At 34.8% G+C, this 15,671-nt stretch overlaps 1 protein-coding gene across 7 annotated transcripts in view; it reads left to right on the top strand.

Annotated features, from left to right (window-relative positions):
* LOC136037680 (C-signal-like) overlaps positions 1 to 15,671 on the top strand; it is a 49,590-nt gene that overhangs the window by 18,557 nt on the left and 15,362 nt on the right. The window contains exon 4 of one of the 7 annotated variants that reach the window (XM_065720425.1): positions 11,720 to 15,532. The exons of 2 other annotated variants lie outside the window; for them this stretch is intronic. In XM_065720425.1, the coding sequence (XP_065576497.1) occupies positions 11,720 to 12,034 (315 nt within the window). In that variant the 3' untranslated portion in view covers positions 12,035 to 15,532. Of the gene's footprint in view, positions 1 to 1,909; positions 2,285 to 3,698; positions 4,037 to 5,344; positions 5,677 to 9,693; positions 15,533 to 15,671 lie in introns of those variants that run through there. 4 more of the 7 variants (XM_065720424.1, XM_065720428.1, XM_065720429.1 and 1 more) reach the window with 4 other exon arrangements.

Genomic DNA, 15,671 nt, shown 5'->3' with positions numbered 1-15,671 from the left:
TTCTTTAAATCTTTCCTTATGACATCCTTCAGCCCCAACTGCGGACGATCTGCTTTCCGTTTAGCCCTAGACGGTTGGCTGAAAAGGGCAATCTTGGGTAATTTGTCATCCTTCATCTGCAGAACGTCCTCCTAGGCTCCTAGATAGATAAAGGCTGGCGTTTTGAGGGCACTTTAATATTGTTTGGACCTTTATTCCTCAGAAAGATAACCTGACGTTGCCTCCCTCCACCTGCTACGGTCAGCAGCTCAGGCCTTCGCTCTTGTATGCTTTTTATCGTGACAACACATATCCGTTGTTATATTTATCTCTTTTTTTGTGCTTTTTTTTGTTCTGTATTCTTAGAATTTGTATAGTTCAAGCACGTTCTTATAACTCAAAACCGATTTTGTATAAATTTCATGGTTCTGGTTTGGTTATTTTACGCTATTTTTTTTATTGAGCAAACTTTGTGGGCTTTTTGTTGCCGTTTTCCCGTTGCTCGAACTGCTGACTCTTGTAAATATATCCTGGCACCCGGCACCTCTTCTCACATCTTTGTAATCTTGAGGTCGAATATTTTTTTTTTCTGGTTTGGCTTTTTCATTTTTTGGTTTGTGTTTTTCGGATTTTGTTCATTTTTTTTTAGTATTAAGGAAAAGTTGGAGGCCCTCAACAATCTCAACAGCATAAGAATTCAAAATTTGTCTGGCTCATCTTATTTCGTTTCTTATAAGGTTAATCTCGTCATGTAAAAGCGCTCAACATGTAGTAGAACCTGCTAAAAAAAAAATACTATGACTAGAAATAAAAAGAAGAACTTAAGTATAATATTAGATAAAACGAATGAAAGGTTCAATTTCAAAGCAGAGTAAAACTTCTCGAAATGGTATAGTTTTGAAAGAGGGCAGGACTTGTCAGTTCCCCTTCACTATACCCTTGCTTTTGAGTCTCTATTTGCAGGTAATCAACATGTCTTGTCCTTGCTTTTGAGTCTACCCTTGACTATGCCCTTGCTTATGAGTCTTGCTCGTGCCCTTGCTTTTGAGTCTGCCCTTGACTATGCCCTTGCTTTTGAGTCTCTATTTGTAGGTAATCAACATGTCTTGTCCTTGCTTTTGAGTCTACCCTTGACTATGCCCCTGCTTATGAGTCTTGTTCATGCCCTTGCTTTTGAGTCTCTATTTGCAGGTAATCAACGTGTCTTGTCCTTGGTTTTGAGTCTACCCTTGACTATGCCCTTGCTTATGAGTCTTGTTCATGCCCTTGCTTTTGAGTCTCTATTTGCAGGTAATCAACGTGTCTTGTCCTTGGTTTTGAGTCTACCCTTGACTATGCCCCTGGTTATGAGTCTTGTTCATGCCCTTGCTTTTGAGTCTACCCTTGAGTATGCCCTTGCTTATGAGTCTTGCTCATGCCCTTGCTTTTGAGTCTACCCTTGACTATGCCCCTGCTTATGAGTCTTGTTCATGCCCTTGCTTTTGAGTCTCTATTTGCAGGTAATCAACGTGTCTTGTCCTTGGTTTTGAGTCTACCCTTGACTATGCCCTTGCTTATGAGTCTTGTTCATGCCCTTGCTTTTGAGTCTCTATTTGCAGGTAATCAACGTGTCTTGTCCTTGGTTTTGAGTCTACCCTTGACTATGCCCCTGCTTATGAGTCTTGTTCATGCCCTTGCTTTTGAGTCTACCCTTGAGTATGCCCTTGCTTATGAGTCTTGCTCATGCCCTTGCTTTTGAGTCTGCCCTTGACTATGCCCTTGCTTTTGAGTCTCTATTTGTAGGTAATCAACATGTCTTGTCCTTGCTTTTGAGTCTACCCTTGACTATGCCCTTGCTTTTGAGTCTCTATTTGCAGGTAATCAACGTGTCTTGCCCTTGGTTTTGAGTCTGCCCTTGACTATGCCCTTGCTTTTGAGTCTCTCTTTGCAGGTCATCAACGTGTCCAGCGACAGTGGAAGTTTAGCTAAAGCAACACCCTGGCTAATACTTAACACCTATTGTGCTTCAAAAGCTGCTCTCAATATGGTTACTCGTTACCAGGCATTTGAACTAAAAGATTTCATTGTTGTTGCTATCGAACCTGACTGGGTTGATACAAGATTGGGGTCGTTTGACCCAAATTCGCCTGCGAATATGGGTGTTGATGAGTGCTGTAAACGATATGTTGATACCATATCTAAATTAAGTACTAATGATAGTAGTTGGTTTTTGTCTTTAGACGGGAAAAGGTTCCCTTTTTAAAACTCATGTACTGATTTATTTGTGTGTTGATAGGGAGCTTAAAATACACGGGTGAGCATAAAACCGTTTATGTTGAAATAGATGAGCAAACCAAACGATTCTTAATAAATACAACCATGTATCTATCCTTGTGTACGCACCCTAATGTAAAGTTGCCCTCCCCTTTTATATTGTAAAGTATGCATTATCGTTATGATTTGTCCCCACCCGGTTGCCGAAACAACCCTAAAAGACCAAAGTCAGACATGTACGGGGGATTCTATTGTTGATTGATCTAAAGCCGAATTATATTACAATGACAAAACAAATTAAAGAAATCAGTATCTAACCTAGTGAAATATATATATATATATATATATATATATATATATATATATATATATATATATATATATATAATATATATATATATATATATATATATATATATATATATATATATAATATATATATACATACATATATATATATATACATATATATATATATATATACATACATATATATATATATACATATATATATATAATATATAGAAATATATATATAATATATATATATATGTATATATATATAAATATATATATATATATATATATATATATATATATATCCATACATATATATATATATATATATATATATATATATATATATATATATATATATATATATATATATATATATATATATATATATATATATATATATATATATATATATTCTGCCTTGCCGCCGGGACTTCAGTACTTAAATATATATATATATATATATATATATATATATATATATATATATATATATATATATATATATATATATATATATATATATATATATATATATATTGTAATGCTTCAGGAAGGGGTTTTGCCTGTTCTGCAATGATGATGACTGTATGTGAAGCTGCCTCAGTGTTTTTTTTGTTTTTTTGTTTTTAAGTCTTAAGGTTGATAATCATTGACACATATTTGGGTAATCACTAAATTGGTTTTAATTAACTTTTTTTGCATCGTCACGGTCGTACTGGCATCAATACTAAGGTAATTTTCGTTATCATAAGTTTCCACTTTATTTACCACGCATATATCGGGATAGTAAAATAATCGCTCAGCTGCTTGCTACTGAAATTAGGCCTGTTTTGTAAAAAAACAACAAAAAACTATCAAAACTTGCCTCTGATGCTGCCTACAGCTGGCCCCGTCATCTTCGCCTTATCCATTTGTTCAATGTTTGATTTTGCAGTGTATTTTTATTTTCTTCGTTCCTCAATCAACTGGCAGTATTGACAGATCAATTCATAATTATGAAGTTTTCATAGCAGCATCACATTTTCCTCTGTGTTGCCACATTTTTATAGTAATGACTGTGTTTGGCGTCCTTATATTTTCAAGATCTTGTTTTACATAAGAAATTTGGCATCGCTCTGATTGGTTTTACTGTTGGAGGACAGCATTGATGGCAACCATATTTCTAGGTCATCAATATATCTGATACCAGTGGCAGTATTTCTGGTGCCTCTCCTTCGCTGATTAGTACCACCTATGCTGCTTCAAAAGCAGCGCTGAACATGGCCACCAGATATCAAGCCTTTGAATTAGAAAATTTTATTGTCGTTTCGATTGTGCCCTGCTGGGTTAACACTGAGTCGGGACAGTCTGGCAGTTCAGAAACTCCACAACCAAGCTTTGATGACTTTGCAATGAAACTTTTTGACACTATTTCTAAGCTGAAACAGAGTGAGAGCAGCTGGTTTTTGAATTGCAACGGGAGTAGATGCTGTTTTTGAAAAAATAAAAATTTGATATTCGTTAATTCCTATGTTCTTTCATTTGTTAGAATTTAAAAGTTTGATAGTTGTGTGGCACATAGCAAAGAGAGTCTGTTTAGATTCAGGAACTTATATCGATGGGCATTGTCTGCCAGATATAAAATCGTAAAGTGTATTAAAAAATTATATGAAGAAAAATTGCGATTTGTCTCCTGCAATTCTCACAAGTTCGTTCCCATGCTTCTAAAATGCCATCGTTTGAACTGTAGTTGTGTGAAACTGGTTCACTTGGATATTGAGTTCTCTCGATCAGGATTTCCCAGACTAGGGAAAATAGACCTCAGATGTTAAAGGACCATGGGTGTGGTTTTGAAAAGGATTTCTCAATATGATGCATGTATAAATTATTCGTTCAACAGGAATTCTGTAGCCTATTCTACATTTGGTACAAGGTCATCTTGTAAAATTTAAAGATGTGCTAATCTTGTAAAGACTTGTTCTAAATTATGGGTATTCGATTTGATTAATTTTTTTGTGCAGATTATTGAAACAAGATTGTCCTGGCTGCTATTTTTGTTTCCAATACCAGTTGATTTATCCCTTTTCAATTTGGTATAATTACAATATTTTAAGTGACAGTCTGGCGAATGTGTTGTCTTGTGAGTCTTACATCAAATATGTTGCTCTTTCATGTACGTACTTGTACCTGAGCCAAGGTACAGTTTGTACCGCTCAAATCGGTGCCGACAATTCTCGAGGGTTTCACGATGTTCCTTTGCGACTCTCTATTGTCGCTTCTTAGTGACAATTCGATGGCTAACATTTTTGAAAAAGTTTAAACTGGAAATCCAAGACTGAGAGTTTCAAAAGCTTAGTAAGTCCTTGTTGAGCCTTTAACTACATTTGCGAAGTCTTATGTTTATAGATCCGCTGACAAAATAAAAAAAAACAAATAACTATTTAAGGGGGATTAGAGCAGGACCATGTCCAAGGTAGAGTAATTGGCTTGACCCCCCCCCCCGCTGAAATTTTTGACTCGTAGAAAAAGCGACAAAAATGTATAGAAACACATTTTTGATGCGTTTTGTAAGGTTTATTTGCCCCTCCCCCCAACAAAATTCCGGATACGGCCTTTCTGGATTAGAGTCATTACGGGATTACTGATCAGGAGTGGGGGCTGTATTGAAAAATCCCAACCCTTCCTAATTCACAATCAGTTATTGATTTCAGCAGGTATATTGCTGGGACGTCCATCATATAGTTGAAGGTGTTACCTCACTTTTTGCAAGTCTTAAAAACCATTTGATTTATCATGATATGGATGACATCATTGATATCAAGCCTATTTTTAGGTTGTAAATATATCCAGCAGCAGTGGAAGTATTGCTGGTGCAACACCCTCGTTCGTTATTACTACTTACTGTGCTTCAAAAGCAGCATTGAATATGGTGACCAGATATCAAGCTTTTGAATTGAAAGACTTAATAGTTGTAGCAATTGAACCAGGTTGGGTTAACACTGATATGGGACGGTCTGACTGTTTGGGAACTCCACCACTTAGTATTAGTGGTGCTGGAAGGAAGCTCTTAAGGACGATATCTAATCTGAAAGAAAGTGATAGTAGTTGGTTTTTGAGTATTAATGGGGATAGATATTCTTTTTGAGAATATAATATTTAAAAGTCTGCAATTTAGATTTGTTTAGGGAAGAAAATATTTAGGACTTGTCTAACTTAAATAGATTATATTAGCTGGCTCTCGTATCGAAGTACGTATGTAAGGGGAGGAGACCTAGGAGTCTGGTTTCAAATTTTTCTTCTTATTCAAATTATCAAATAAAATTTATTTATCCTTCTTATTCAAATTATCAATAAAATTTATTTATTGATTTTAGTTACCGAACAAATCCACAAAAAAATAATTAACATGAAAAATGAAAAGGTGAAAAGGATTAGTTCGAAAAGAAAAAACAAAGGGCTTTCACCAACTGCTCCTTCGTCAACAGTTAATTACCAAGGACAGTAAAAAAAAAATGAAATCTGATTGGTCGATTATGCAGTTATATAGTAACGGGCGTCAAATTCAAAAAAAAAGAAACGTGGATGGCAAATCAATAAACAATAAGCTAAAATCAAATGGTGTTAAACAGCTCAGAGGAACAGGAAAATGTAACAGGAAATGTTTGGGCTTTATGAGATCACCTGTCTGTTACTGCTCTGCTGTTGCAAATGAAACTTACCAGTGGAATCTAAGGCTTGAGGGGCTTTAGTTGTAACTTTAGAGTAACATATTTAAATTAAGGACTTGTTTTATTTTGGGTGTTAACTAGGATTGATTAAGAATCCTATTTTGCACTTTCATGTATTTAGGACAGTGGCTCCCTACCGATCTTGGTCCATGCTCCTTTTCTATTTTGAACATTCTGATGCCCCCCCCCCCCGATATTTAAATTTTGTTATTCAAAATTTTACGTGTATTCACTTGAAGGAATATTAAAAGGGCATTAACTTGGTATCTATTTTAGGGTCATCCTCTTGGCATTTTGTATACAAATAAAAATTATTGTCTGCATACAACACATTTTATATAATGTATAACGTCAATACAGTTCTATCATGTATCTTTTTTGCTTTTTTAATGTGATTTCATTCACATGATAAAAAAAATAAGCCTCTAAAAATAGTCAGCCGAAGGGTGCATGTCCTGCCCATAGCCCACCAAAATATTGCTATGCCCCACCGGTGGGGTCTGTGCCTCACGCGGGAATCACGGATTTAGAAGAGGGGATTAAAAGAATTTGGGGCATAGAATAAAGCTTCCGTGTTAGGATTTGCGGTGATGCTCATACCAGTGATCTGAAGGGGCTTTTTAGTCTGTGAAATTTGAAATTTACACACCATTTATTTTATTTTTATTTTTTTGAAGTACCAAGGACAATGAAAATGAAACCGGTATATACAGTTGTAGACTTTTTGATAGTGGGGAAATGTGCGTAGAAAATAAACCAAAAATGTTTGGCACCAAACAATTGAGAATATGTAGATTTCTTCTGAAGTTTTAGTTGGCTTTAGAAATCAACAGATTGTTAATACCTGAGTGTTTACGGACGAAAAGTGCTGTCAGGTTTAACTGATTAGTTTTGCTTAGTAGTTTTTAAGTCTCAAAGTGGCAACAGACTAAAATGTAATATTACCCAAAAAACTTCATAATTTTAAAACAAACAATAGAAAAATCTTGCAAAATCGTGGTTTTTGAATAGACTTAAGATAGTCTGAGGAATGCAAGAAAAATGGTTAATGTTGATTCCATTAGTAGTTTAAGCTAAAATAGCAGTTAGTTTAAATGGTTGTGGCTTGTTCAAACGGGAGTACTTTGCAGGATTGTATCGAAATCTACAGAAGAGAAATTTCTCTTGGCTGACCGTTTACTAATTGTTGACATTTGCTAAGCTGTTTAACTTTTGTGAGGAATGATCACCCTTGGGTTTTATTCTGTCGCCTCTCCTCTGCAGGGCTAATATCGGGAGGGGAGCTAAAGGGGCCCAATGGGCTATACTCCTTGATGCATAGCAAATCAGTCATTCAGAAGCCAAAAAAATAAATGTATATTTCAACCAACAGAGGTAATTATTTACCTCTGTTGGTAATTATTTATTAATCTCTGTAGGTATATTATTTATAAATTTTGTTCTAAATAAATTTTGTCCAATTTTGGTTTCTCCCTTGAGCAACTTCACAGAGTTGAAAACATTCAACTTTAATCGGGCGATGAAACAATTTTTATAGCAGTTTTCTGCGTGCAACAGCAAATACTAGAAAATAATTATTTATTATTTATTATATACTTTCTAAATAATCATTTAGAAAGTGAATGAAGTAATAATCCTGGCTTGATGAATCGAACAATGGAAGTTGGTGAATCGAACAGCTATAGATCAGTCTCTTACTCTGGGTTCACACACATGTTCACACAGGAGCAAAATTCGTCCACCGCCGCAATTTAGTTGCCAGTTTGAGCAATTTTGGTTTCTCCCTTGAGCAACTTCACAGAGTTGAAAACATTCAACTTTAATCGGGCGATGAAGCAATTTTTATAGCAGTTTTCTGTATGCAACAGCAGATACTAGAAAATAATTATTTATTATATACTTTCTAAATAATCATTTAGAAAGTGAATGAAGTAATAATCCTGGCTTTATGAATCGAACAATGGAAGTTGGTGAATCGAACAGCTATAGATCAGTCTCTTACTCTGGGTTCACACACATGTTCACACAGGAGCAAAATTCGTCCACCGCCGCAATTTAGTTGCCAGTTTGAGCAATTTTGGTTTCTCCCTTGAGCAACTTCACAGAGTTGAAAACATTCAACTTTAGTCAGGCGATGAAGCAATTTTTATAGCAGTTTACTGCGCGCAACAGCAACATAATGGAAGATGCTGATAATATTAACAAGAAGCTAATAATGGCTGTTCAGTTTAATTCCATAGTATATGAAAAGAAAGCAAAAGGTCCCAAAAACTCAGTGCTGCTGCTAAAAGCATGAGAGCAGGTATCCAGGACAATTCCTATTTCTCTTTCTCCTCCTTGCAACAAGAGATAGAAGCAGAACATCTTCTAGAATCATTCTTCTCACGTGCTTTAATTTCAAATTTTTTGCGGATAAAAATTGACCGATGCGAAAATCCTGTGTGAACAACAAGGCAACGAAAATTGCCAATTGCCGCGATTGACGAAAATTGCCTATCGCATCAACTTTTTGTGTGTGAACCTAAGGTTACCTGTATATATGCATATTAGTTAAAAGCTGGAGAATGTATATGGTCGGTTAGAGAAGGATAGGATTATGATATGACTAACAGTATAGGAGTGCGTTTGAGCATCCCTTATCCGCTGAATATTAACTACCCCGGATACATAACAAATATTTATCCAGCAACTTGTCAATTGAAATGCTATATGTAACTAGTCGAGTAATAACATTAATGATTTGAACTCCACTATAAACATAGCCTATTTAAAAACCCATGAAGCTTTACTACATTTCACAATTGCTGTCCCTTATTATTGTCTGCGTGTAATTTCACGTATTTTTTCCGTTTTTGAAAAGGTTTTATTTATATATGACGTCACTTATCCTCAGTTATCCTGCGTTTCTCAGGGTTAGCATATGCATCCTACCTGACAGCTAACCTAGACCGTTTGAAGAAGTAATGATACTAACCTCTCACGACATTTAGTCTCATGAAACGCTAAGGATAACTAATCGGACTTGTCGAATAAATTTTCTTGGAATGTTCGGACGCACTATAGATTCAGTTTGTTGTACACAGTGTCTCTCAGTAAGATAGATGGATTGATAAATACTTATTACCAAAAAATAATTTACATATAAAAACAGAGCCCAATTGCTCAATAGGATAAGCAGGATATGTCACTACTTTTAGCACACAAAAAAAACCAAAAGGGATTCAAATAAAAATTTTAAATCAATTGATTTTAACTGAAAGATTTGAAGATAAAGAAAAAAAATTAATAGAGAACTATAATGAATATTTTATAGAAATTATTTTCATTTTAAGGGAGGTCTGCAATGTTTTTTGAAACTAGATGTAAAAGCTGCTTTTGTCCAATACAATTTCTAATTATGTTCGAAGTTCAATTTCAAAGTTTTGGAATTTAATTCCGCCTAAATCAATTTTAGGTAATCAATATATCGAGCTTGCTTGGAAGTCTTGATTATGCTAATCGGGCAGCGATATCAGTTGCAACTTACTCCGGCTCAAAGGCAGCTTTAAATATGGTCACCAGATATCAGGCATTTGAACTGAATGACTGTATCGTAGCATCTGTTGAGCCTGGTTGGGTGGACACCGATATGGGAAATGCCGGTGGAAAGCTTAAACCCCCTCTTACTATGCTTGACTGCGCTCCGAAACTGTTCAATACTATAAAGGGCTTGAAGTTAGAAGATACTAGCTTTTACTTCAGCCTCGAAGGGAAAAAGATGCCATTTTAGATGCTTTTTGTCTGTTTGTGTTGTTTTGTTTTTGTGAAATTGGACATCTTTGAAAGATAATATTTCAAAACAATTTGACAGCTATGTCAAATTGTTGTCAGATTTGACAGTTTTTTTTTTAATTAGTCGATTAAAGGTGTGAACGAAAATATTGATTGAAATAGCTGTATTAAAAAAAGTTATCTGCATAAGTTTTATTCCACATTGTGATTATTCAATAAATAAGAAAATAAAGGGGAAGAAACTAAATTGCGCGAAATTCAAGAGTATAAATTTTCGTGGTAATAATAAAAGATGAACTTGACATCCCCCCATAGGCGTAACCGCGATTTTTGTTCGGGGAGTATTTTTTCCGAGGTGTGTCTTACGCAAAAAAGCTTCGAAAAATGCTTAAAAATTTGTTTGTATGCACTTTTTTTACGTTTTTAGAAGTTGGACACAAATTTGGGGTTCAAACCCCAATCCCCCACCCCCCCACCGGATACGGCTTTGTATTCCTCATTCTTTTTAAGCGTAATTTTTAAGTTTATAGAAGCTTAAATATTGGAAGACAATCGGTTGTATTTTAAATTTCTTCAATACTAGGAGAATTCGATGTTAAATTGCATAAAGTAAATTTTTGTGTGTTTCCGAAGCATCGACGTCCCAAACCATCTGAAACTAAATTTTGTTGAGTACAAGTGCAGTTTGAGCTCTAGTTCTTGCCTGCACCGAGACAAGGCACATAAATTGAATGTTATTGGGAGGGAGGAAGCAGAACTCGAAAAATGTCGAAAGAGTGGAGTTGGCGTTGAGGAGGGGGCAGTCCTTTCATATACAGGCTATTTTCTGTTAGTCTTAAGTTTTGATATCGCTCCTTACTTTCAGTAGAAAAAACTTGTTTTTATTTAATGTTTAACAAAACCAACCTTGTTGTGAGAAATTCTATATTATTGTCATTGTCTCTATCCTTGAGGTGTTGCAACAAAAACCTGTTTAAAACAGTACAACTAGAATTGCATACTGTCAAGCTATCTAATCAGACCTGTCATAGTTACAGCAACATCTGAAACTAAATGTTGTTGAGTACAAGTGCTTTATGAGCTCTAGTTCTTGCCTGCAATGAGACAATGCACATAAACTGAATGTTTTGGGGAGGGACGAAGCAGAACTAAAAAAATGAGTAACAATAAACACAAACATATTGTTTGATAATTTGAATCAGAAGTGCCAAGAAATTTGGAAAAAACTTAAGATGTGCTGGGGAGGGACAGAGTACCTGCATGTGCCGACTTTATCTCAAAGATTTATTGTAAAGTGTTTCTTTTTGTTTGGAACGAAAAGTGTATGAATCATGAATAAGTAACTATACACATTCAAATTTTTATACCCAGTTTCTTGGAGTTATGAAATAATTTTTATGTCGTCAACTTTTCCAGCTTCCTTGGAAGTCTTGGCCGTGCTTGTCCAGAATAGGGGTCTTTTACAACTTATTCCGGCTCCAACGCTGCTTTAAATATGGTTACCCGGTATCAAGCATTTGATTACCCGGTATCAAAACTTAAGATGTTTGGGGGAGGGACAGAGTACCTGCATGTGCCGAATTTACTCAAAGATTTATTGTGAATTGTTTCTTTTTGTTTGGAACGAGAAGGGTATGAATTATGAATAAGCAACTATACACATTCAAAATTTTATGCCCAGTTTCTTTGAGTTATGAAATCATTTTTAGGTCGTCAACATTTCCAGCTTCCTTGGAAGTCTTGGCTGTGCTTGTCCAGAATTGGGATCTTTTACAACTTATTCCGGCTCAAAAGCTGCTCTAAATATGGTTACCCGGTATCAAGCATTTGAATTGAACGATTGTATCATTGCATCCGTTGAGCCTGGCTGGGTGGATACAGACATGGGAAATGCAGGGGGGAAGGTTAAACCTCCTCTTACAATGCTTGACTGTGCTCCTAAACTTGTCAACACTATAGAGGGCCTGAAGAGAGAAGATAGCAGCTTTTACTTCAGTCTTGAGGGGGAAAAGATGCAATTTTAGATACATTTTTTCTTTATTTTGGATGTTGGATTTTTGCCGAAAGCAGGAATCTTTGAAGGAGAGAAAAATGTTGCACTTAAACTTTGGCTAAGTCTATAAAAGCAAGTATAAACTAGTAGTATGACTGAAATAATACAAAATACTATGAATGACTTACTTCACAATTGTCAACACTAGCATTAAAAACGGGTTTATAATTAATGAAACTAATCATTTGTTAATTTCTTATTCATTTTCATTGATTATCAAATGAAATTATTTTGATAAATAATGAAATTATTTTGATAAATAAAATCAAATTTCAAAAATAACAAAATGATTTTAGCCGTCTGATTATTTATTTGAAATTTTGCGCCCCTAAAATTTTAGTACCGGGGGCAAGAGCCCCCTATGTCCCTTCTCTAAAACCGCCTGCCCGTGGCAAGTGTCCCCTCTGTCTTCCCCTAAAACCGCCTCTGGACTTTAAGGAAAGAACTATAGTAACAATATCACTAAAGTCCTTAGACCACTGATCACAGTAGAATGAAGAATAATGTTGCCAAAAAAAAAACGGTCTAAGAAGTAAAATGAGGGTCCTCAGATTTAAGTGACGAAGATAATACTGCCTTTCCATCATACAAACAGCAACGGGTAAAACAATGAGTAATTAATCCTAGGTAATAAAGTTTTTAACTTTAAGAATATTTTTTGGCTCCATATTTAAGCCAGCCTAAGCCTAAAATGTCTCTTCGATTGAGGTTCATTTATATTAGCTATTGGTTTTTAATCTAATTTGCTTTATCATTTTTTATTAAATTCGCGTATAATACGTTGGGTGAATACTCCCCCGAATCTCTATTCAAAGAAATGTCATTACGGTATTGGTGTTTTAACGCCACCGTATGTTTTCCGCTATCCAGGAAATGTTGCATCATTAAGAGGATTGGTTGGGTCAGAATAGACAGGTTAGGTTAAGTTAGTCTATGTCTGTTCTTATGTATATGTTTGTGTCTGTATCTATGTCTATTCTGACCTACCTGAATTAAAAGGTGACGGAAAACCATGGTAGCGTTAAAACACTGCTACCGTTATTACTTAGCCTAATTAAATCCATTACCTCCCGAGGGACTTGTTTAATACCCAAATTGTTACTAATGAGGGAGGTGTTTTCAAAAATATTGCTGCTGAGAGCAGAATCAAAACAATTACCGGAATGAATTTCCCTGACTGGTTTTGTTTTTCCTCAGTGCTTGTTGAACATCCCTGATGTTCTTTAATTTTAGTTTCAGTTTTTTTTTTTATTAAATTTTTTAATTTAAATCAATTTTTAATTAATTTTAATTTTAGTTTCAATGATCGCGCATTTTATTGTAAGTCTTATTATATACCCGTATATGCGCTTTGCTGAGGACGGCCTTTCGGAATATAAACGAAATGTTCATTTAACTATAAAAAATTTCTCTGTCTTTGATTAATTCCTGGTTGTTTTTGCTGTTGGTGTTTGTATAGTCCTCCGATTTTATTTAGAATCGTTTTCTGTCAGAAGATTTAAGATCTTAGCAATCAAAACAATTACTGGAATGAATTTCCTTGACTGGTTTTGTTTTTCCTCAGTCCTTGTTGAACATCCCTGAGGTAATGGTTTTAGGACTGTTTCAGTTTTAGTTTCAGTTTCAGTGATCGTGCATTTTATTGTAAGTTATACCCTTATATGTGCTTTGCTGAGAACAGCTCTTCGGATATAAACGAAATGTTCATTTAATTATAAAAAATTTCGCTGTCTTTGATTAATTCCTGATTGTTTTTGCTGTTGTTGTTTGTATAGTCCTCCGATTTTAGTCAAAACCGTTTTCTGTCAGAAGATTTAAGATCTTAGCAAATTGATTTGCAAATAAAAAAGGGGCTAATATAAGAAAAATCGATATATAATATAAGGAAGTAATTTTGGGTAGTTTGACTCTTTCTATCATAGGTTCCTGTCTGTATTTTGTGTGGGATGGGCTCCCCAGATAATTTTTTGTGGTCTGTTTTAGGTGTTTGTGTTTAAGGTGTGTTTACGCTTTAGGTGATGGTGTTTTTCTGTGTCTGGTGTTTTTCTTTATTAAGAATTAAATAATGGAAGAAACTATATGAAAGAACACAACTTGCATTTTGGATGTTCTAATTGTTAGGAGAAGGAATTGATATTCTATTCAAAACTTTTACTGAGAAATAAAATAAGGTTTTGCCGTTCCGAAATTGAAAACGATGGACCTATTGAATTCAGTAACTTCAAGGATACAATTTGTCCCCTTATAGGTTGTCATATCCTTTCTTTAACGTCCTTTTTACAGTTACATTTCCCCTTTTACATTCATCATATAGTACAGTGGTTCTCAACCTTTTTTCCCCATGGACCCCTTTTCCCTTCTTTTTGTCTTGGTGGACCCCTTCATAGCTATTGGACATAAGAAAAATTTTTTATTCTTCACTAATATAAATTTTAAGGTTTTAATTATCTAACAAATAGCATATAATTAAGCTTTATTTTTAATTGAAAACTAATTCGAAATGGCAAGCAGCTATAGCTCATGGAGAGTAGAGCTCCTCAGGCTGTTTAATTCACTCCAACATTAATTATGTAAACTGGATAAAAAAAAGCAGTTGAAATTAAGTGTGTGATTAAAAAAAGGAAAAGGCATGTTTATTAAATGAGGTCCCTGTGGCTGATGCTTCTCGACAAGTTTCTTTATATTTGGTTCTATCGATGTTAATGATAGTCGAAGACAACCCCTTTTCACAATGTCAAGTCTATTTCGAGCTTTTGATAAAATTTGAGAAATACGACTAAATCCCAACAAGATAAGATGTAGGAAAAGCAATAACGTAGAACTGCGCTTTATCCCAGAGCAAAGGGTACTTTGTAGCAACATCATTTGTTTTCCATATATTGTACTTTCCATCTTTGAATTTTGCACGCATTATTTCATTATTTTGTAATTCGATGAGGGCTCTTGCAAAGATAATTCTATTTCGGCAACATTAACTTCGAAAGGAATTGAAACTCAAATCGGTATATCTATTCCGAGTAGATCACAAAACCGATTCAAAATAATGTAAATTACAATAGAAATCGAATTCTTAAAAATAAAGAGCGTTCTGAGTTGGTTTTCTTCATGGACCCCCAAAATATCATTGTGGACCCCCAATTTGTTGTGCATGGATTCCAATATTACAAAATATTACATGGACCCCAAGGGTCCATGTGAACCCCGGTTGAGAATCACTGATATAGTACAAGACTTTATTTCCTATGCATCATTCGAATAAATATTTACTGCTCAACGTTCAAACTAGTCTATGAAACAAGATACAGCTAACCTTAACTGAGAGTAAGACGACAATGTGCTAAAATCTGCCCACTGTGTTTTTTTTTTTTTACTGAAATATTTCCATTATTTACTCCTTTAATAATTTTTAGCTTTTTGGATATTTGTATTTTGCTTTGGTGTTTCAAGTTAATAAAGAGTATGCTTTCAACACGTTTGTTTTGTTAGAAAAAAAGAAGCCATGGTGGGAATACAAAATCTAAAAAGGGTCTTTGGAGGGGGGCATCGCTCTTTACTAAATCTTGACTTTTGTTTATATTATAGCTGAATGCTTGAGAATATAAGCTGAT

Source organism: Artemia franciscana, chromosome 17 (genome assembly GCF_032884065.1).
Source record: "Artemia franciscana chromosome 17, ASM3288406v1, whole genome shotgun sequence".
NCBI classification, from domain to species: Eukaryota; Metazoa; Arthropoda; class Branchiopoda; order Anostraca; family Artemiidae; genus Artemia; species Artemia franciscana.
Note: the sequence above shows the minus strand (reverse complement) of the source record. Positions and strands in the feature narration are given on the sequence as shown.